Source organism: Ruditapes philippinarum, unplaced genomic scaffold (genome assembly GCF_026571515.1).
Source record: "Ruditapes philippinarum isolate M1 unplaced genomic scaffold, ASM2657151v2 ctg3563_1_1_1_1, whole genome shotgun sequence".
Lineage (NCBI taxonomy): Eukaryota > Metazoa > Mollusca > Bivalvia > Venerida > Veneridae > Ruditapes > Ruditapes philippinarum.
Genome location: NW_026866258.1, coordinates 16,335 through 41,387, shown reverse-complemented (window position 1 = coordinate 41,387; position 25,053 = coordinate 16,335). Strand labels below are relative to the sequence as shown.

Below are 25,053 nucleotides of genomic sequence, written 5' to 3'. Positions count from 1 at the left end.
GAGTAAATACCATATCAACGAGCAATATAAGTATGAATGCTGACGTTTCCTGAGACAACATTATTCCTATGAAAACCAATCTATAAACGAGAATAATACACATATATCGGTAATAATGTGATCAACATAAAGGCATTTCGTTCAAATGTATTATGTTTTAAGCATGGCTAAACGATGCTAGTTTTATAATCCTTCATTTCCGTGGTTATACGTATCTCCAAGCTCAGTACTAATGGTGTGTCACATGCTGTTACTAAAATTAACACATTGGTTTTCTTTAAGTACAAATTATTATGAAGTAAAAAAAAAACTTTCGAGTAAATACCATATCAACGAGCAATATTAGTATGAAACCAGAATAATACATATATACCGATAATTATGTGATCGACGTATAGGAATTTAGTTCAAATGTATTATGTTTTAAGCATGACTAAACGATGCTAGTTTTATAATCCTTCATTTCCGTGGTTAAGCAAAGAATCTTGCATAAGTATACTGAAAAAAAATATTACCACAATACTATTCCTATTAAGAAAAACAAAAAATAGTTAAGAAATATCACTTAACATTCCTAAAACGAAAACAATATAATTTATATAACTACCCGACTATTCACTACCAAGTAAACCTGTTTAAAACTTCCTCGTTCAATGTTGTAGTTTGAATAAATACGGTATGCATCAGTGACTTCTTATAGCGATTCTAAATGTTATTTTTAAACGCGATAATATTCGGATTGATATGGTCGAAAATAGAACAAAACCGCTTGTAACGTTTTTGTGATGTTTAAATCGTGAAGTAATGACACTGGAAACGTGAATTTATGCAGTTAAATATTCAAAATTTTCAAAATTAATTGTTATAAGTTAAACGTTGTGAAAACTTGTTTTGTAGTCGAGGTAAAATAAATACGTTTCATCCACTATGTTTAATTGCGACGTCATAAATTCGATAATTCATTAGTCTACGGTTAATATATCGCTATCACAGCTATTTTAGAGCGTTCTCAATGGCTTAATACGTTGGCACGTTAAAATTACATCGCTTTAAGATTGTTTTTTTTTTTTGTAACTTAAATTCCATCTTTAATCTAATGCCAATTTTACATGTGTACATGTATAAACACATTATAACTGCCAGCTGAAATAAAAATACATGTGTATTGAAGTGAAGTGGAATGTGTTTGGTTTAACGGACGATATTTGCATGTTTGTTGGTTATTCAAGGTGAAAACTAAAGGTTTACACAGTGTGTAAAACTAAGATTAATATAACAGGAAATATATAAAGTCACAAAGGACAAAGCACTTGTAACAATTATGATTTTGTTTCTGAATATGATTTCAAATCTATATTTAGTACAGAATACAGAGGTTCTGGTCAGTTGTTTATGATGTAGACGTAAAAAATAGTTCATTATGGAAACTTGTATATATATATATATATATATATATATATATATATATATATATATATATATATATATATATTGTTATATCTCGTTAAGTGCACGCAAAAACTGTAGACCGTTGTTGACAAAATATGTCAGGATAGATCGGATTATTAATTTCTAAATTAAAATTTCACAATTTTCTTGTATAATTGCTGAATTCAGCCGTTGCTTTCGTATTAATAATTAATTTATTAATGTTTCGTAATTACGAAATAAAATTTCGTTTTTACGAATTAATATTTCGTAATTGCGAATTATGTTTCGTAAAAACGAATGAATATTTTGTAAAATCGAATGAATATTTCGTAATTACGAATTAATATTTTGTAATTACGAATAATTGTTTCGTAATAACGAATTAAGTTCCGGTGAAGAAAGTGTGGAAAATGTCACCTAAGGGGCTCCGTATTATACCTTTCGGTTGTTTGGTGTTTTGTGAAAGTTACTGTGCTGTTGTTGTAGCTAGTGTTTCTACAGAAAGGATTCTGTAGGTTAATATACTTATACTGGTAAATCTTTCATTATGAGCATAATACATGTAGTTTACATATTTATTTTTCAAAAATTCATTTTCACTTTGTTCAGAACATTTCCAAGTGAACGTATCGAACAATATATGTGAAAAATATAGGTATAAAATCCAAAGATATCGTAGTTACAAGTATTTATGTTCAACAAGTATTGTTACCAAATATAATTTACATCTTTAAATATTTTTTTCATATTCAGTCTTACAATCAAAGGATAATGTTTTATTATCAGTATCGTCATAGACATAGTTTTTTAATTTTATAAACCGTGCCTTGAGAAACAAACAATACAGTCTAGGAATTCGTTGCTTTCAATAGTTTATAATTGCAATCCATTCCTCTGACATCTATGACATTGCTGTGTTCAGATCTGGAAATAAAAATAGTGAATTTGTAACTAGTTAGAGATATGCATGCATATGTTTAATTTAGTTGTGCAGAAGGCAATTAAAGTATTACAAATATGGTAATTATTTATGATTTTGAGACTATTGCTAGTAATACCATATAAAAAACATAACAGTTACCATTGTACACATTATCTGTGACCCTGTTGTTGCTTAAACTCTCGTAGTTGTTAGCAGCATTGTCTGACTCCACGTTTACACATTCTAAATCAGTTCCCTTGTTACAATAGGTAGGAATCCCAACAATACTCATGCTATCTTGGGGATTTTTAAGTGAAAGGTACCTGTAAAATAATCAAAATTTTTAAAGTAATACATAGTTGTCACATTGACAGTTTTCAAACAAAAAAAGAAAATTAAAACGTTTAAAAGAATTATAATAAAGAACATTACATTCAATACAACATTATCAACATTAATTTGTTATACATTAAGGGCGCATATGTTATATTGCATTACCTCCATCTTATAACATACATCAAAACAGCAATAAGAACTATGGTAGCAACAGATCCAATTACATAGAAATAACCTATGGTAGAATGGTTGACTCGATCTCCATGCCTCACGGATAGATTTTGTTGTGTAGCAGTTATTGCTGGTGTTCTTGTTGTCCCTGTCATAATATTGCAGAAGGTCAATATACATTATAGCATAACGAATAACGTTATGATGGTAAATGAACATGTTTTAGTAATACAACATAACCCGTATTAAAATTGGACAAAGACCGGTCAAAAATCATTCATTTATTACTTTCATTGAAAAAACATTTTCACCAACCAAAATTGAGAGTTATACACAGTTACGTAACAATGTGAGTGCTTAAAATGCAAACACGTATCTGTTCGGACCAAAAGCTTTCCATATCAATCTGATAAATTACTTCAGAAGCGAATGAGATAAAACACAGAAGAACAATTGAAATATTGTCTTAATATGTATTACAATTTAACTTATCTGTATTTTCAGTTCAAATGTTTTTACCAACATCTGCTTCATGTGGCTGACTACAAACTAAACTGCAATCGATTGAGTAAAATTACTCTTACATGCCGACAAAAAATGGCACTTAAAAAATTAATTTAAGTATCTGTCACCAAGCCAGCCATCATTATATTCCCCATGACATATTCCACACGTGTTGCGATTAAAGTTTTGTCTCTCTGTACAACTTGTGTAGACTAAAACATATTAAGGAAATAGCTATCAATTCTGAGTGCATTGTTGTAGAATAATGCACGGTTTGAGTGCAAATGTGTAGGAATATAATCACGCACGCCGATAGGCCTGTATGATTAATTACAAAAAAATGCGTAATTGTACAATAATGTACAAAGAATTAATATCTATTTTCATTCAAACATGTCAAGAAAAAAATATAGTTGGACAATATGTTTGCTGGTTGAATTTGTTTTCGCCTCAGAGTTTCCAATAGAAACGTTCTTTAAAGGCTGTTCCAGCCGGTTAAAAAATTTTGCTAAGTCTACAGTTTGCAGAATAATTAATTTTGAAAATGTCGATGAAATTTTTGTGTGTTTGTTTATTTAACTTTATATTTTTCAAGCGAAATACAGAGTATTTATAGTGAAGTAAATGTGGAATTTAACTGGTTTGCGACATTGAATTAGCGTTCTTGTTTGAACTGTTTGGCGTTACATTGTGACGTCAGGTAAACAACGCTTAAAACTTATGTACAGCGTAAATAACTAAATTAAAGATTTTGGTGTTCGGATTTATTACACCATTTTCATTCTTGATTTTTGTTTTCAGAACAAAATTTACCAAAATGTTGCTTTTTTATCAGATTTTTCAAACTGAATGGCGCTGTTAATGTGTCATTTTAAAAATACGGAGGGATGAAATAAGAATGACGAGGGGATTGTTGTAAAATATAACACGCTTCCGGCCTTTTTTGTTTATATAAGAGATATCTCCGATCGTGTTTGTAACAACGTCCTATAACACATCCCGAACATTGCAGTTCATGCTCACATGACCCACAGCGTACAATATCTTTATAATACTAGCTAAAGTTACACGTTTTCCCATCTTTACTTAAATACTACAAAGACCATAGAGCCCAGGATAACATTCATAACAGTATCCAGTATCATCTTTGCATTCAATTTTGAGACAATTACAATCACATTTGTCGTTACATTTTACAAGTAAACACTATTTCTTTGGTTTACATAAGGATCACTCATTGCAGTTGATACAGGTTTCACAATAAGGCTGAATAGTAGCCATTTAATAAAAATTAAAAAAAATATTAACAACTTATGCAAGTTGTACCAGAGCATGATCGGCACCCTTTCTGCATATTTTATAGTTATAGATATTTCTAGTTGATACAAATTCAAAAAAAAAATCAAATTTGATGAAAGTAACCAAATTGAATATGATATATGTGTTTTATTAGAAAACAAAATAAAAGACCTAACCAAAATATAAGTAAAATGTCAACATCTTTATACAGCCGTAAATGAATAACATTAGATCAGTTGACTAGGCTTTTGAAATATAAATAGGCATTTAAAGTGACATAATGCTCATATTTTCATAGTCAAGTTGAGCTGAATTGACCTTTTATTTCCAAAGATTGACTGTTAAAATGGTTTTTGACCAATAGTTTATTTTTTAAAATGCTTAAGATAAAATTTAAAATCTACCTTAAATATAAAAAAATACTGGCCCACTCCTTTTATAACTAAACATTTCAGGTAAGTTATAATTGATATTTACAGAAATTCCGTTTCAATTCTAGGGTTATCTATTGTTTATGTGAAGTAAATTATTAATTTAAATGGAATAATTGCAATATAAAAACTTATTTTGACTTTCACCTGTTCACTCACTGTATGCCCTTGAATGGGCATAATGTCACTTTAAAGCAGCATGCCTACATATTCATAATTTTCACAACAAAATGTATTGAAAAGTGACAATAATGACAAGTGAGTAAAACAGTGTGTTTTCACATTACAAACAGTACTTAAAGTCTACCAAAAATAAATAAGATTATGCACAAATAGTCCTGCCTGCCTTAGTCAATGGAAATATAGTGATAAATATTGCAAGGTCAATCATTAATTACTCAATTTTTGTATAGTTTATTTTACTTTTTTCAAAATATTTGTATATTTTTGGCGAATAGACAGTTATAAACTATCACCCACTCTCTTGTTTTCAAACCATAATGAGTTATCATGAAATAAAAATACTTACCTGTAAATACAATGTCAATATGTACTGCTAATACGAATACGGAAACTGACCTAAGATGTTGCAACATTATTCTGTATTATGTATTGCCAACTAAAATCAAGAATAATGAATGTATTGGCATACTATCAAATATAAGTATAACATAACAGTGCTTCTTTTAGATTTGTTCTTCACTTTTTATAGGTTAAATAGAAGAGTATGTTATATACATTACGAGATATCGTGTACAATATGCAAACTAACAGCCAATTCTGCCACATAAAGGCTTTTATTTTTATTTCTTAAAACTCAATTCTGTTGTACTTTTATAGCCTCCACAAAATTACTCTTTCATCTAATTACCTGAATCTTTTTTTCTGTTCCTTTTTGGCTATAAGAGCAATAATAGTGATGTATTAAAATAGAAGACAAAATATACTTTGTCTACAATTTATTTATGGCAGTCGTGTTATTTCACATTTAGCGTATCAAGCATCTAACATGCTCTGCAACCATCATTTGAACATTAAAAAAAATCTCTTTTTTTTCTTAAGAAATTGCAATTTATTAGTTTCTGAGGCATAATATGGCTTTAATGAACAGTATATAAACTGGCATAATCTTTATCAAAGTGTAAAAATTAAAATTCAAGTAACTTTTTTGTCATAATAGTGTCCCATTTTATATTTTACCATATAAAAATATAAATATACCACGTGAACAAAATATCTTATCGTTGAGAATGTATCGTAAGTTTTCTTTTTTTTTCAAAAAGATTAGTACAGCCTTGCTATAATTTAGGTATATTAACTTTCAACCTCAACATCTGTCATGAAATTATTTGTCTTTTGAAATAAATAACTTACTCAGCTCAACTTCAAAACTTTAAAGTGTCACTTTAATTAGCTCATATTTCATAATTCACAATCAAGCTTTGACAAACTTCAATTTATATTGTATGAATAAACAAAGTTTTTAAATATCCTTACCAAAATAATAGCTGCTATTCCTACAAGAAAGCGAAATAAAAAAAGAAACTATCGTTGTTTTCTACAATTAACCAAAGGCGAACAAACATATTTACCAAAAGAAAATCATTGCAAATTAAAATACGGTTAAAACTTCCTCTACAAATATATAATGCAGCATGCAATGACTCCATACATACATTACATAAAATAATTATTTCATTCACTATTTAATACGCAATATGATGTTATTCAAATTGATAAAGTCGACAATAAAAACACAATTTATATGATCTGCATCAGTTACCACATGTATAGCTTTATTGTAATGACATCTCCATGTCATGAAGATAAAATATGCCAGTACAGTAATAAAGGGATAATGTACTTTTTCGTGAATTAACACACGCAGAAGCAAAATAAAGCAATCCGAGCACGCAAGGCGATAAATTTCAAAAAAAATATCAGTCCAAATTGTTAATGTTGCATACAAGTATGATCCGTTAATTCCTCGTAGAATAGGAAAAGTATTCCGGGAAAAGCTTTAAGAAATAAAAATAATGGCGATAACTCTGACAAAACCATTGAAGTGTCAAATACTGGCGATATGCATAACAGGACACTTTGGAACCAATCATTCGTGTAAAGTTTGGATGAAATTGCACAAGCTGTTAATCATGAGAGGTCCAGACAAGATTTGTGACATCACTCTGTAGCAGGCGACACAAAAAGAAAACACCAAATGACAAGTTCAGAATGTATAAGGAATTTAACTTTTCCTTAGGTTAGGAAATAGCATAATATGAAATCAAAATGGCTATAAAGCTAACAAAAACTTTAAGTATTGAAAGTGCAATAACTAATCATTTTTCTTTACTTAAAAATACTTAGAGGGAAATGAACTTAGTTTTTGATAATTGGTCCACTTTTAAATCCGAAAGTAAATGTGTTATTTCTCTGTTATCTATTTACATTACAATTTAATATAATCCCAATATCTCTACTGTATTTCATTATAGGAAGAAACACAATTTACAACTGATTTTCAATGTTTAATTCTCATAAATTACGCGTGATAGAATAATTATTACAATCCGTTAAAAGACTGGCCCATTATGGTTGAGTAAATCTAAACAGGTTCGCTTCCACTCCACAGACTAAAATGGCAATCAGAATATTGCATACGAATGAATCAAGTCAAGGTTGTGTTTCATAGATGATATATCCTAAGTGTATTTAAAGCCCTGATATGTAAGACCATTTTTACAATAAACAAATGACCGCTTCAATGTTTTTTTCTTTAGTCAGATTCTAAGACTTGGATTCAAATCGTCTTTCTAAATACAAAAGCGCGCGAGTTAATCCACAACATGTTAATTTTCATGAGCATTGCTATTCAGAAATAAAAGGATTCATAACAAAGGAGTAATAACAAAGGACATTTTCCTTTAAAGCACAAACTAAAATGAGTTTTGGAAGGAGACTAATTTCAGATTTATGAACTGCAAATTAAAGACTTTCAAAACCATACTGCAACATTAATAATCGCAGATGGATATTTAAAACTTCTAGTGTTCACACACAAAGGGACCAACTTCAAATTCGTTGTTGTAAATGTTTGTTTGGGATAAAGAATATAAAGCTTTTATCACCACCATAAAATATGTACTGAATTAGGGAAACAACAAATACAGTCTAAAAATTCACATCGATGTTTCCACTAGTAAGACTTATCTCTCTTGCATCTATGACAATGTTGTTCCTAGATCTGAAAATAAACAAATTAACAAAATAAATAAATAAATAAATATTATGAGTAAATATGAAATAAAGTATTTAAACATATCATAATTCTAGATTTACCAACTTGAATGTTGAAGAAAATAACATAATAATTACCATTGTATACATTATCCGTGGTTCTGTTATTATTTAAGCTCTCGTAATTATAAGTCACATTTGCTGACTCAGCATTTACAGCTACGAATTCAGTTCTAGTGTTATAATATGTTGGAATCTCAACGTTGCTGGTGTTACCTTGGGATGTTTTACTTGGAAAATACCTGAATAAAATTTATAAAAGTATTATACATTATTACATATTAAGTGTATTTTAAGTAATACGTAAAATACATAGACTGAGGATATTCAAGTTTCTTCTATAAATACAGGATTTATTTTCATCGAGTGGAATGAAAATAAATATTTCACGAGTGACAGTAGCCACGAGTGAAATATGTTAATTTTCATACCACAAGATGAAAATAAATCCTGTATTTATGGAAAACTTGAATTTTCTGTTTATTATATACTTTTTTTCCTCATTTAGCCTATGTATAGGAAGAGTTCCCTTTTAATTTTGTTTATTAGCTGAATTTAGAAGAAAGTAGTCCGGCAAGACACCAGTGAAAATACGGAAAATACCAGTGAAAAATAAATTTTTACAGTGAAAATACGGAAAATAAAAATACGCATTTTATTTTATCAATATTTCTCAATATTTCATTCATAAGTATATAATAAAAACAAATACCAACCGACATAATTAACTTGATAGTACAAACATAACAATTCAAGCATAATAAGATAGCGACAATAACATCATGTTTATTACCATACTTATTGAAATTCACCAGACTGAGTAAAGAAAATGTGTCTTACATTAACAACACATACATATCTTGTATACTATTAAATAAGTGAAGAACAAACATCTTGTATAGTACAATATTAGTGACAACATTCACCTAGTCTGATTAGCTTAAACAATACAGCAAATACTACTATGGCGGCACAGGATCCGAATCCAGAGAAATAACCAACCGTAAATATATTAGCTTTATCGTCACGTTGCACAAATGTTTGTTGTTGTGTTACAGGTTCGGCTGTCGTTGATGTTGTTGTCACGGATGTTTCTGTAGATTAAACATTGACTTGTAAAAAACATTACCCTAACAATGCGCTATTGATTACTGGAACTTAATCTGCACAAAAGTCGTTGAAGATCAAGTCAGCCCGCCTTGCTCAATCGCGTGATAGAGAGACTTGTGATCTTTACATTGTGGGTTCGTTTCCCTGGTTGGCTACTTTAAACTACTCAATCAGTCTTTCAGATGAGAAGTTAAATTGAGGTCGCGTTTATGGGTGCTTAAATACGTTAAGGAGCCACGAAAAGCTTCTGCAATTGGGGCATCTTTCCGTATCTGTATCTTGCTGTATCCTCAAAATTCTAAAATGACTAGTACTTTTGTTGAGGAATCGCTCATATGAGTAAGTGGTGGCGAGTATAAATAAACTTAATTACAAACACAAGTCTTAGATCATTCATTTACTTAATGAAAGAGTTAAAGTGGTCATTGAACATTTGAGCACATCTCGCAACTGTTTTAACATATTGGTAAACATTTTTCACAGTCAAGCCATCATTACATTCCCCTAAATACTAACACACGCGAACATAGCAAATAAAATATCTCCAGTATTTCTGAAATGACACACGAATAAATTGCAAACAGTAATGACTATCCAATATTTATGTTAATTGTGAGATTGATTCAATGTGATTGATTTTAAATTAGTATTATGTGCACATGTGTAAAGGTTTCCTTACACGAGTTAAAACGTTCGATCTTATAACCTACTACATACATATAGAGGCTATTCAATGCCAAAAATCCAGCCTTTGAAACTTGACAATGCATACTTCGGTTCTACTAAACAGATTAGTAAAAATCTAATTGTCGATCCGAGAGTTACATACTGCACTGGTATTAAGCATTTTGATTATCTCGATTTGATAAAATGAAAGCTGTTAACATGCAACTTAGATAAATTGCAAACTGTATTTATAAATGTATAATTTCAAATTTGCGACATGTAGAAATGTAAACGATAGAACGTACACAATACGTTTAATGCTGTGCATCATGACGTTGAGAATGTAACTGCATCAACTTGACACACTCAGGTTTACAACACCACACTTTCCTGTTACATTCTAACGCGATTAACATTTGTAAACGATTTTGCAACTTCCATATATGGAATTATCACGGAAATAGACGAAAATTAATAGGCGGAGCCAATTTCACGAAAGCAGAATATAAAGAGAGGTAACTCTTGCTGGTACAAAAATATTTCAAATTATATAGAAACTGTTACATCAATATTGACTTTGAACATCCTCTGATTTTGTTAAAACGTATTCTAGTACAGGATATTCAAGTAATGCAAAATTGGTTAAGATATGATGTAAAAATGTAACAACGTATATACTGATAATGAGCATAATAATATGCAAAAACTAAAGTTGGTGAAATAACATAAGGAAATGTTTCCCATATATAATGACACACACCACTATTCATTGATATCAATGATAGGGTTTTGTGAGCCACGGCAATACTCATAAGCAGATCTTTCTTTTTTTACCTTCAGCAAATAGTACTAGAATGCGATACATGGAAGGCACTTTTGGCAACACGAATAAAGAGAACTGAACAATAAGTTTGTGCCTTCTTTCTTTAAAGGACTATGTTGGGTTGTAGAAAAACTCATATTTTTGACCAAGTGTATAACAACGAAACAATGCAAAGTTTACTATCGATAATTCCGTTGTATAACCAAAACTTGTGAATTTGTCCCATTTTAATGTTGAATAAATATTCAGTGTATCCTGGCAACTCTGTTTACCTCCATTGGGAGGTATTTTGAGTCATAGGATGTGATTTAGCCTTTTATTGTTAAATATATGTAAGCTGGCGTAGGTTAAGGTCTTTTTTATGCATTGTGCTGAATCAATAGAACCCCTAAAATATGTGTATACATGCTGCCATTAGCTATTACCTAGATTTGCTGTCTAGATTTGCTGTCTATATGATCAAAAACAGAGAACTACTTTTATGTATATGAAATACTACACAGAATATTTATTAAGTTTTGTAAGTGATGGCTTTCTAAGAGAAAATAAACAAGGTATACATAAATTGATAATCAACATACATACATTTGGACTCATTTAAATTTTACTGAACAACAAAATGGGAAACATTGGAAAATATATGGTAAAAATAAAAAGTTATGTACGAAAGGGTACATACAACTTTGGTTATAATTTTACTATTGCTAAAAAGTTTTTTTTCTTGTCAACAGATGTTGACTTCAAAATTTGAAAGTGGTAAGGTAGCAGCTTAACTGTAAATGTTACTCATTCCTATGCAAATTGGAATACCATCAGTAAAATTTATTTGTCGTTGAATATAGTCTTATCAATAGTTTTCACTTCCTTGAAAAATATTTAACCTCAGACAGTATGTAACCTGGTGTTTTTGGTTGTTTTTTTAAGTTTCTTTTTCCAGGAAATGTGGTGTCTACAACGTTTTAAAACTTATATGCCTATATTCCTTTAAAGCCCGCTGATGTTGATTGTAGGCAATCATGCAAGTGAATTATGTTTAGTAACTAAACACCTAAAAGGTATGATAAACGGAAACTACGCCGCTTCTTGTCGCCGACGGTAAATACCGAAAATGAGCGGAAAATACGATTATTTACGATGATTTAGTGGGCGGGAAAATGGGCGGAGCTTATTTTATCACCTATTAAAAAACGTGTAAAGCTGGATTGTGTGATCTGAATCATGATGGTTCGACAATGTAAAGCTAAGAATGGAACTTCTGTTTTGAGTATTCGAACACTTGGTATTGCTACTATCAGTTAATGTTTTGTCGTTTAACAAAATGTATTTTGTTGAAATGCATGTTTACAATGTTAAATCGGCAAACTCAATGCAAGTATGCAACATTGGAGTTTACATACAAAGAAATACAATTGTATTTTTTCCATTAACAAACTGTTCAACTCAGATCAACAAGGCTGGATTTTTGGCAACGAATAGCCTCCATACATACACGAGTAATAGCTACCTACGTTCAAGGTAATACTTACACATGTAAGCAAGACAAGACTCGTAAAGTATTTTCCAATATCACATTTAATGCTACCATTGGAAAGGGCAAATGATTATAAATATTCAATATTTATAATAAATACGAATTTGATTGAATTCAAATGAGTCACTTACAAATTTAACATTTTTTATGACAGTAATAATATTATGCACCTTGTATAGCGATTGTAATAGTTTGAGTACATCCGTCTCGGGTCAGTCCATCCTTACATCCATCCGTACATGTTCCATTGTTTCGATCACATTTAAGATCTTTACATCCATCAGGACAGGGTTTATCACAGGAATCGCCCCAAAATGTTTGATTACATCCGTTGAGACAATAGCCGCCTGCATGTTCACAGGTATGTTTACCACTTATTACTATGCATGCCGGATCGCAGGCTAAACTGCAATCGGTTGAGTAAAAATTACCTTTACACTGTAGACAAATATTTTCGTTATCCTTTGAGCACTTTAAACATTGGCTGTTACATTTTACGGAACATTTTTCACCAGTCCAGCCCTCATTACATTCTCCTTGACATATTCCAGTACTATCACAAAACGTAGAACATTCTTTTGAGCACAATGATATGTGTGACCCGCATGTTTGACCATCAAATATTTGTCCTTCTGGACAATCAGCGCAGACTAACGAAGCATTATATATTTTACACTGGTTACAACCTTGAATAAAACAGTCCGGACATTGCGTATCTTGCGAACATGACACACAATGAACATTGTCATTAAACTTATAGAGGTGAAAACCGTCATTGCAAATATAACATGTTTTTCCATCCGCACAATGTTTACAATTTGACGGACATCTTAGACATGTTGTTTCAACAACTGTTTTATACTCATAATATCCAGCCCTACAACCACTCGAGCAGGTACGTAAATCACAATGTTCATTTTCACATAAACTACAATTGTATTGACATTGATATCCATAGAAACCGGGCTTACATTGAGTACAATGTCCCGTATCATCTTGACATTCATTATTTAGACAATTACCATCACAGTTGAAAGAACATCTTGCATGTAAACCATATTTATCAGGCTTGCATAAAGTACAGTCATTCCAGGTGTTACAACTTTCACAGTTTTCGGGGCATGGTGAACACAAGTCATTTGATAAAAAGTAAGATGATTCACAAATTGTGCAATTTGAACCGGAACATAACTTGTAGCCAACAGGACATTCTGTAAATATGTATTTTTATCCTATATACACATTTGTAATTATATATATATACATTTGTACTTCCAAATAGACAATGTAAAGATGCTAAGTCAGATTTTTAATATATATATAAATAAAAAAAATAATGTGACCACAAGAAAAAATTAATAAAATAAAGTTTATAAAAAGATAACATATAACATCAAACTTTTATAGAAACATTTAGGAAATATAAAAAAAACATGTTATAACTAGAATTCACACATTTGTAATCTTTAAGTACAAATTATCATGAAGTGAAAAACTTACGAGTAAATACCATATCAACTAGCAATATTAGTATGAATGCTGACGTTCCCTGAGTCAACATTATTCCGTATTCACATATGAAATCAGTCTTTAAATGAAAAGTATTTAATAATTAAGTTAAACTATATTCAGGTACAATAAAGCTTAAACAAACAGTTGCCAGACTTGCATAATTATTCTAAAATAATTATCACAATACTGTTAATACGCTATTCCTGATTCGATAAGCGAAAGATATTTTTTAAAAAGCGTCCGATAAAAGAACAAAATATATAATATATAACTACCAAATACACCTGTTCAAAACTTCCTCTTTATATGTTATTATTTGAATAGATACGATATGCATCAGTGACTCCATTTTAAGCGTGTCTTAAGTAATTTTTAGACACGAAAATATTCGGATTGTTATGGTCGAAAAAAGAACAAAATCGCTCTTAACTCAAAACCTTGCAATAAGAAGAAAAAAAACTTAAATTATACCTGTGAAATTAAATAATTTATTAGCTGTTGGAAGATTTCAAATGTACTCCAGCATAAAACATAGTACAATAGTACTTTAAATGTATAACATACTTACGAAAGCCCAGTGGTGATATTGAAACTTCCCATATTCACAACTTCAGGAATTCAAGATTTAGGGAAAAAGAATTCACGCTTTTTATTTCATGAATCATGAATTCAACTTCATCATGATTTCGAGTTTCCAAAATTTCAACTTCATGAATTGACGATGTCAACCTCATGGATTCGCGATTTTAAATGTTCCTATTCACATTATCACAATTTCAACTCTATAATTGAACGATTAAAAATTCAATCATACACAAATTCACATGCTTCAACATAACAAATTCAATTCAAGGTCTTGTAAAGATGAAATAGTTAATTCATGAAATTCAAATTCGTGATGTTAAATAAATACAGTTGCTATCACGTTTTTTGTGTTGTTTAAATCGTGAAGTAATGACGCTGGAAACGTAAATTCACGAAGTTAAAATCATTAGTTTGTGTATTCAATATTTTAAAATTAATTGATATAAGTTTGGACAACTTGTTTTGTAATCGAGCTAAAATAAATATGTTTAAACCAATATGTTTAAACTGCGACGTCATGGGGTCCTTAATTCATTAGTCTACGGTTATTCGCAGCTATTTTAAAGCGGCCACCATGGCTAAATACGTTGGCACGTTAAAATTGCCTCGCTATAAGATTCTTTTTTTTTTTGTAAATTTAATTCCATCTTTTATTGAATGCCAATACATGTGTACTACAATATAAACAAATAATAACTGCCGGCTGAAATGTAAATGTTGAAGGGATAAAGCATGAAACATGATATATGTATTTGGTTCAAATGTGTTTTTCTTAATGTTGACCATGTTTCATATTCAAATGTATGTATGTTTTTAATAAGAAGGTTATGTATCAAATGTTTTTATACAACTAACATTATTTCCATAAAATATATCAATTTCTAGATATAATTTTATTCTAACTCTAGTAATAATTTGAAAGGTATGTCTCCGGGGTGTCCGTCTTTACAATCTGCATAAGATATAACGTGTTTGCTGTCATATTCATGATCTTCACATCACTCAGGATAGGACTTATTTCAGGTTTCATTCCTGGAACTTTGAAAACACCCATTTAAACACTATGTGTATGCATGGTCACATGTTCTTTTACCACCATTGCCTTACATTATGGATGGTAAACTAAACTGGATATTGTTAAGATAAATTTACAATTGTAATGTAGAAAAATATTACTATTTCCTCCTGAGCATTTGAAACCTTGTTTTCTAAAGCCGATGCTTAGGGCTTAGCCAGTAACCCGCACTTCCTAATACCGTCCAACAACAAGCTCGATCAAACTGAGTTTGCAGACATTTTCAATTTGTTTTGGACGTTTTATGGGGACATTCTTTCTTTTTATATTGTGTTATACTTTTTCACATTCATACATTTTACCATTACATCCTGTCTCGCTGGACAACAAGTACAGACCAACGTATTACATTTACTTGTATTTTATACCTGACATTGGTCAAAACATTGAATAATACAATAGTCCGAACATTGAGTTCCTTAAAGCATAACAGAGTGAAGAGCATTGTTATCAAATTCATAGCGACGAAAGCCATCATTGAGTCATTAGCATGTTGTGCTATCCTTACAATATTTACAATATGTCGAAAAAGTTTGACATATTGTTTTTAACCGATTTTATACTGATACCGGTAATATTCCAGATCTACAATCTTGCGAGCATTTACGTACCTCTTGAAATCCATGTATTATAAACTTAATGTACATGTTTGACACATCAACCTTTCGAAACCAGGCTTGCATTGATTACAATATACCAGATCATCTATGCATTTATTATTCAGACAATTACCTTCACAGGTAAAAATTTTAAATTGCATGAATACCATATAATATTGGTTAACTTGAAGTACCATGTGCACTGTTCACAATCCACAGAACACCATTTGATAAAAATAAGATGACCATAACTCAAACATGTCGAACATGTGATCATAATTGGCAGTCAATAGAATATTCGTAACACTATAAATACACAAACGTTAATTAAAATACATGGAAGGGATATGTTTTGAAATATACTTTTATAGCTGTTTTAGCTGTTATTTTCTTAAAGTAAATATATAAATACGACCAAAAGAAAAATGTTCGTGCAGCCGAAACTTAACACAACGAGATTTAATATAAAACATCTAATATATAAGACTCGTCCAAACTTATCACTCAATTGTTACTTAAACAGATCATGGATTATTTTGTAGTACTTACGAGCACATACTTTATTAGCAAACACTGCTAGTATAAAAATGATACAGTTTGACTGGTGGATATGCATATTATTATCTAAAATTATTCAAATTAAAAAAAAAAGAAACAAATGATGTAAAATATCAAAACAATGATAGGCTATTGTATTTGAATATATGAATTTTATATTAAACTTAGAAATAAAAGATAAATTGTTGTTGATTTATAACCATAGTATGTGTCACGCATACTATGATTCAATAAATAAATAAATTAAAATTTTCTATTTGAATGACATTGCCCGTTTGATTATTGCTCTGATTTGACTATAGTCTGGAATATTGACACATGTGTACAATATCTTAGTAGCTGTGTGAAAAAAATGCCAAAATAGTAAAAATGTATATTTTATATTTGAAACAAGTAATGTAATGGGATTTAATATTAGATGGAACAATTCAACATTTTGCTGGTATTTATAACCTTTAACATACTACAGTAAATATTAAAATTCATTTATTTTTGTGTTGTAAACTAAACATATAATTAAACTTTATGACAACATGGGTACGTTTGTTGGACATTTAATTTATGCCTTTTGCAAATGCATGACTGAAATATTCGGAAACAACGTATTTAAAGAAATATAAGGTAAATAAGTTTGAAACACACGAGAGCCGTAGTTTCCATGCTATAATAATATATGCCTATACATATGTATTAACCAAAATGATATCTGTACTTACAACATCGCTAGAAGGAAGTAGAGAAGACTACCTTATTATGGTAAATAATCCGTTTTCCAAAGTTATGTAAAGATTTGAATATATAATATGCATCAGTAACCCCAGGTTTAGCCCTATTTTAATGACATTTCCATGATATGAAAATAAAATTTGCAAATATTTATATAAAAGGTAATAAACATTGCCGAAGCACGATAAAGCATTTTAAAACAGAACACGCGGGACTAAATGCATGTATTTAAGTATAATCCGGTAGTTTTTCGTATTAAAAGAAAAGTAACTAATTAATGTAACCTTAATTAGTGAAAGTGCCATAACTAATAACTATGATGTTTTTCTTAAAAATTAAAAAGAAAGGAACTTTGTATTTGATACCTGGTCCAAAGAAAGTGTGTTTTTTCTCTATTGAATAATTATATACCTTATTTTTTTCTATAATCTCAATATCTGTTTATTCTATATGTAACTGCATTTCGTGACAGAAAGAAAAACAATTTGCAGTTGACTTTATTTTTTTCTCTCATAAATTGAATAATGCGTAAAAATCATTTTAGAAACTGAACCTATTGTGTTTGACTGAATCTAAAGGACGTTCGCTTGCACTCCACGGAATAAAATGGCAATCAGAGAATTGCATACGATAATTCAAGATAAGTTTGCGTTTTATAGAAAGTAGATCTAAGTGTATTTAAAGTCCAAAGATGTAAGACAACATTTACAATATTAAACAAATGACAGCTTCAATATTTTAAGTCAGATTCTTTAGACTTTGGTTAAAACCGTCTTCCTAAGAAAAGTTCGGAACAATTAATTGCGCATAATTCAATAAAAAAATGTTATTTTTCCATGTGCATTGCTATTCAAAAATTAAAGGGGTCATAACAAAGGAGTCATAATTAAGGACATTTCCTTTGAAACACAAATTTATATGAGCTTTGGAAGAAGACTGATTTCAAATTTCTAAATTGCTAAATTGTATGTCAACCCCTTCAGAACCATGGTTCAACATTCAAGGCAGTATTCATACTTGAAAAAGCTGCTCATTTCTTATCCTTTATGCTCACAGGTTTGAACAGCATTTATTGTATCTTGATTAATCATAAAAGAAGGGAAATCATTATATTTTATAGTTGCTGATTTTAATAGTGCACAGACATAGGCAATTGACACTTTCGAATTGTTAATTCCGAAATGTTAGCTTGAAGGCGTTTACCCAACTGTTTAAATTTAAACAATATACTTCAATTAACACCAATGATGAAGCATTCCGAAACATGTGAATATGCGGTTTATAGTGTTAACGCTCAAAGGGACAATACTGTTACGTGCATATTTGGGATAACGAATCTAAGCTTTTATTGCCACCATACAATTTGTATCGAATAAGAGAAACAACACATATAGTCTAAATCTTCATTTTGTTGTTTTCACTAGTAAATCAATATAACTGATTTCTCTTACATCTATGATAATGTTGTTCCTAGATCTGAAAATAAACAAATAAATAAATAAGTAAATAAATAAATAAATAATATAGACAATAATGAAATCAAGTACTTAAACTAATCATAATCTTAGATTTATGAATTAGAAAACATAATAATTACCATTGTATACATTATCCGTGATCGTGTTATTACTCAAACTCTCGTAATTATTAGTCACATCAGCCGACTCAGCATTTACAGCGCCGAAATCAGTTCTAGTGTTATAATATGTTGGATTATCAATGTTTGGTCTGTTGTGTTTGGGCGTTTTTCTTGCAATATACCTGTGATAAAGTGTATAATTTATAATTGTTTTATACATTTTTTTAGTAAGAGGTACAAAAAACAAGTAACAACCGGCAAAATAAACTTGAAAGATCAAACATGTCAATAAGTTAATAAATAAAAGGAGACAACAACACCATGATTAATCGATTATTATCATCATCATTATCATTATTACTATTTATCTATGTTAAGATAATTTGTTTTACTTTAAGAACAAACATCTTGTATAGAGGATATTTGTTTGTTTTGCATGTAAGATTGAAATGTAATTTCACTGAGTGAACACCAGATGCAATATTTTCACGAGTGGCGTACCCACGAGTAAAAATATAATAGCTGGTGTTCACGAATGAAATATATTTCAATCTTATATGTAAAACAAATAAATTTTCTTTTTATTTTATGCTTTTAACTGATTTTAAGTAATTTTTACAGATTTTTCCGCGTAACGTCGCGCATTCTCCTTTGTGACGTCATTATATCATGACGTCACATCATCAGTTTTGAAATATAGTTCTGTTAAATTTCTCTAATTTTGTTAAATTTTTAACATGATGTATGATGACATTGACTTTCTTTTCCTAAAGAAGCAAAATTGACGTATGACGGCATTTATTTCTGCCTGTTATTCCATTTAGTTATGATTTTCTTTTCATCCGCATTCAGATATAGTCCGGCTACAGTGAAAATTATATTTTATAAATTTCACTAGTGGTTTATCAGAATATAATCATCTGATATATTACAATAAAACACTGGAAAGCATGAAATAAATAGTTAAATTAGCGAAAACATTCACCTTCGTCTAATAAGGTAAAGCAATACAGCAAATACTACTATTCCAGCACAAGATCCGAATCCAGAGACATAACCAATGGTAAAAATATTAGCTTTATCGTCACACCGTGCACATGTTTGTTGTTGTAATAAAGGTTCGTCTGATGCTGTTGTTGTTGATGTCGTTGTTGTTATTGATGTTTCTGTAGATATAACATTAATGTGTAATAAATATTACCCTCACTATATGCTAATGATTACTGTAACAATTTGTTCGCCATAAAGTGCACAAAGAGTAATCTATGTCAAGCCAGCTTGCACAGCTCAGTCAGATAGAGCGCAAAATTTGTAATCTCAACATTGAGGGTTCGATTCCGGGGCTGATCAACTAAAATGACTAAAACAGTCTTTCGGATCAATATCTCGTAAATGCCACCGTAAAATATTCTATGAAAATTATTCAGTGAGATGAGTATTATTCGGCATTATATCTTCTTGATACATTACACGAGTTAAAACGTGAAAACGTATAAACTGTAGTGTGCACGGTATAGTTACCGACGTTCAAAGTAATTCTAACATGTCTAAACGAGGCAAAAAATGTATTTCAATACCCCTTATATTCCAACATATGATAAATAATTATGAATAATCGATATTTATGGTAATTATGAATTTGATTTGAAGAATAGGAGATACTTATGAATTAATTATTTTGAAATCAATTCCTAGCAGTAATCATATCTATTATGTACATTGTTTACCAATAGTGGTAGTTTGAGTACATTTATCTCCGGTCAGTCCATCCTTACATCCATCTGTACATGCACCGTTATTTTTATCACATTTAAGATCTTTACATCCACCAGGACAAGATTTATCACAGGTGTCGCCCCAAAATGTTTGGTAACATCCGTTTAGACAATATCCGTCGGTATGTTCACAAGTATGACGACCACTCATTACTATGCATGCCGGGTTGCAGGCTAAACTGCAATCGGTTGAGTAAAAATTACCTTTACACAGTAGACAATTATTTGCGTTATCTTTTGAACACTTAAAACATTTGTTGTTACATATTTCGGAACATTTTTCACCAGTCCAGCCCTCAATACATTCTCCTCGGCATATTCCAGTACTATCACAATCCGTAGAACATTTTTTCGAGCACGCTGATGTGTGTGATCCGCATGTTTTACCATTGAATATTTGTCCTTCTGGACAATCAGCGCAGACTAACGAATTATTGTGTATTTGACACTGGTTACAACCTTGAATAATACAGTCCGGACATTGCGTTTCTTGGAAACATGACACACAGTAGACATTGTCATTAACTTTATAGAGATGATAACCATTATTACAAATATTACATGTTTTACCATCCGTACATTGTTTACAATTAGACGGACAGGTCTGACATACTGTTTCGACACCCGGTTTAAACTCATAATATCCAACTTTACAACCACTCCAGCAGGTACGCAAATTACACTGTTCATCTTCACAAATACTACAGTTGTGTTGACATTTATATCCGTAGAAACCAGGCTTACATTGAAAACAATATCCTGTATCATCTTGACATTCACTGTTTAAACAATTACCATCACAGCTGAAAGTACATCTTGCATGTAAACCATATTTATTTGGCTTACATAAATTACAGTCATCGTAATTTCTACAACTTTCACAATTTTCGAAGCATGGTGAACAAAAGTCATTGTGTAAAAAGTAAGATGATTCACAAGTTATGCAAGTTGAACCAGAGCATGATTGACAGCCAATTGAACATTCTGTAAAATAAATAAAAAACATGACTATTTAAATATTCTCAGTTACGAGTATATTTATTACTATATATGCAATATAGTGAACCAATAATATCATTACCCAGTTTAATAGACGTGAAAATAAAAAAAAACTTGAAATTAATCTTTCTCTTCAACTGGAATATGATTGATATTAGGCCAATAGATATTTTTTTTCAATATTTAATGATACATCTAAGACAATAAAGAAAAAGTATTCCATTGTTGAAATTCGATGAAACAGACTACTTACCGGAATATACCATATCAACAAACAATACTAATGCCAATGCCAAAATGTCCTTACAAAACATGTTCCGTATCAATGTATGCAATATAATCTAAAGAAAAAAATGTATACATATTGATAATGGTGTGATCAAACGTATTGGAAATGCTTTCCAATATAAAGATTGATGTATAATTACACAGTCCTGTTTTTATCAATTTCTTCTTTGATTATGTCTTTGACTTTAAAATCAAAATAACACTTAAAGTATATTATTATAAAACAGCTTTAGACATGTTGAATGTCTGACATAAAGAATAAAGGTACTTTAAAGCTGAAACAAAAGTATTGAGACTTTAAAATTAATTTTCTTTTTAAATGATAAAGAGTCAAAATGGTCTTACAATACTGATATCCTATCCGTTGTTTTCCTGTATGTTATAAAAAGTATCTTTTTTTAAATATCACTATACATTATTTAAACAACAATAATGGTAAATCATACCTATCTGTTTAATCATTGCAAAATAAAACTTGTTCAAATCTTCCTCTTTACATTATTGTGCATTGAATATAAAATTTTGAATTGGATACAGTATGCATCAGTGACTTTCTATATGGCGCTACTAAGTGCTGAGCGATATTTTTTAGATTTATAATCATTTAAAAGGATTTATACGTTCGATCGAATACATTTACAAGTTTTGAGCTTTTTTTACAAATATTAACTTTTAAGTAAATAAATTAAGAATCTTAACGCCATGAAATTATTATCTTAGTATAATTTAGTATCGTAGCCATTTGAAAAATCTATTACACAAATTGAATTCAAGTATTCATGAAGCTGAATTTATTAAAGAGTTAAAATTATGAAGTAATGAAGTTTAGGTCGCCAATTTGTTACATTAAGACGGTACTTTGTTCATACTAGTATTTTAAAAGGACCAATTACTACACTTCTCAACAAAGAGTTTTAAGTTTTTCTATTGTAACTGTAGCGAAATGATTTTTTTTTTGAAAATTATTTGAATAATTCACTTTCGAGTCTGAATTAAATATTTTATTTGCAAGATTTTGAGCTGCTCATTTATGTGGAAACGGAAAATATTTTAATATGAATATGTTTAGAAATACTTAAACATGTTAAGTAAATCTGTATTGTCAGTCGGAACTACTGAGTCATTCCTTAATCAATAAATCAGTTTCATTTTCTTTTTACATTATTATCTCTAATTTATTTGACTTCTTTTAATGTTTTTACACCATATGTAGAAATACAGGAAATAATCATTTTTTCAAAGAACTTTAATAGTTATATGCTGTAATCGTGTGTTTATACATAATACTATATTTAGCGCAGGTTACTTTGTAAGTTAATTTGCTGTAAAGAAAAAAACAAGTGTTCTATCATTCTCCAGTGAAACTAGCTTTATTATATACGGTGAACTAAATATCATGAAACGGTAAAGAATAAAAAAAGAACATAAATAAACACAAAAGCTATAGAAAGCACATTTATATACCTAATACACAATGCATACATCAGTATCATCAGTATAAGCATGTAAAATGTTATTCAAACATAGTATTTCAGAGCAAGTTACCGCATACTTCACAGCAGCAGGTGTCAAGTGCTGTGTGGCAGCCGTTAAACGTTGCCCCGCACTTAACTTCAGTGTTCTTATATGTTTTGGTCCTTCGGGATCATTGAGTTCAGCACTATTAAGTGTTGAGAATTAAATACCGCTCAAGCCGGTGCTATGTACAGACTCAATCAAACCGAGTTTGTAATTTTCATGTAATTTTGCTGTTTTTAATGCTTCCAATGTATCTCTTTTTCCAGATATTAACCGTACTTGATAGGGTATAATTACAAACATTCTTAATTGTTTTATTTTCTTAAAAACACAAAGGTTGCAGGCTCGGTTTGATTGAGCAGTAGATTAAGCAACATATTTATTGTCTTGTCAATAATGTTTGATATTAACGCATATTTACATTTTTATTTATATTTTGTAAGCAGCTAAAGTTTGATATTGATATTTGTTACAAAGACCCTAACATTTTGTAAAGGTTGCACCGAGACAACGCTTGTGACCTTATAAAAATGTCTTAATCACATTTTTACTCAATTGTTTATGCTATCTTGTACTAATTATACAATAAACGGACACAAAAGACACCGTCAATACGTTAGCCAGGTCGTCATTCCCACGAATGATCTGAAAAGCAAATCTTTTTGTGAATAATTACAGTATCTTAGCAGTTTTATGCACTCATTTGTTGCTTTCAATTACATTTATGTCAGATATTTTGGTATGCTTACTTTCTGTGTTATTTTTTTCGGCAATAAATTTGCACAGATTGTCCTCTTCTTCTTTTGCAGAATTCTTGTGTCATTAATTTCTGTAAGTTTTGCTTATCTTATAAATCTTACATACGAAGTTTGCACATATTGCAAGAAAGCAAGACAAAATTCGAAAGACTGATGTCATAAATTGATCTATTAAGATGTTGCAATTAAATAAAAACAATCAGAATATGCTCTAAGGACGATGTGATTGTAAAAGATAAACATAAATGTCACATAACGCGCCTCGATTGCAAACCGAATTAACAAACATTTTTCCTCAACTACAATTCACAAAATATTAGATCTGATCTGTTCAGTTTAATTCTAAATTTAAATTTTAAATGCACTTCTGTACACATAAGACCATCTAAAATAATTTGAATTAAAAGATAAAAGAAGTAATATACGCAAAATTTCGATCGTTGTTGGTTGATTTGCAATATATGAATTATTCTTCTTAGTTCGACGCGAAGATATTAAGCATCCTTCAAGCCCCTTAAGGATAATCAAATTATGAAAATGCTCGTCCTCTAGCCAAAATT

General features: G+C 30.1%; 3 protein-coding genes across 3 annotated transcripts in view; all 3 read right to left on the bottom strand.

Moving 5' to 3' along the window:
* The window catches only part of LOC132731934 (receptor-type tyrosine-protein phosphatase mu-like), a gene marked incomplete at its 5' end in the record, with an annotated part of 53,868 nt that overhangs the window by 13,290 nt on the left and 15,525 nt on the right, over positions 1 to 25,053 (bottom strand). The window lies entirely within an intron of this gene.
* Positions 1,972 to 6,746, bottom strand: LOC132731930 (uncharacterized). The gene is made up of 5 exons (XM_060718227.1): positions 6,592 to 6,746; positions 5,624 to 5,713; positions 2,852 to 3,008; positions 2,513 to 2,676; positions 1,972 to 2,355 (listed from the first exon to the last, which is right to left on the bottom strand). The coding sequence occupies exons 2-5, from the start codon at positions 5,688 to 5,690 to the stop codon at positions 2,333 to 2,335; spliced, it is 411 nt and encodes a 136-aa protein (XP_060574210.1). The 5' UTR covers positions 5,691 to 5,713; positions 6,592 to 6,746; the 3' UTR covers positions 1,972 to 2,332.
* LOC132731928 (proprotein convertase subtilisin/kexin type 5-like) lies at positions 8,109 to 18,846 on the bottom strand. The gene is made up of 4 exons (XM_060718224.1): positions 14,022 to 18,846; positions 12,692 to 13,732; positions 8,470 to 8,633; positions 8,109 to 8,338 (listed from the first exon to the last, which is right to left on the bottom strand). The coding sequence occupies exons 1-3, from the start codon at positions 14,080 to 14,082 to the stop codon at positions 8,551 to 8,553; spliced, it is 1,185 nt and encodes a 394-aa protein (XP_060574207.1). The 5' UTR covers positions 14,083 to 18,846; the 3' UTR covers positions 8,109 to 8,338; positions 8,470 to 8,550.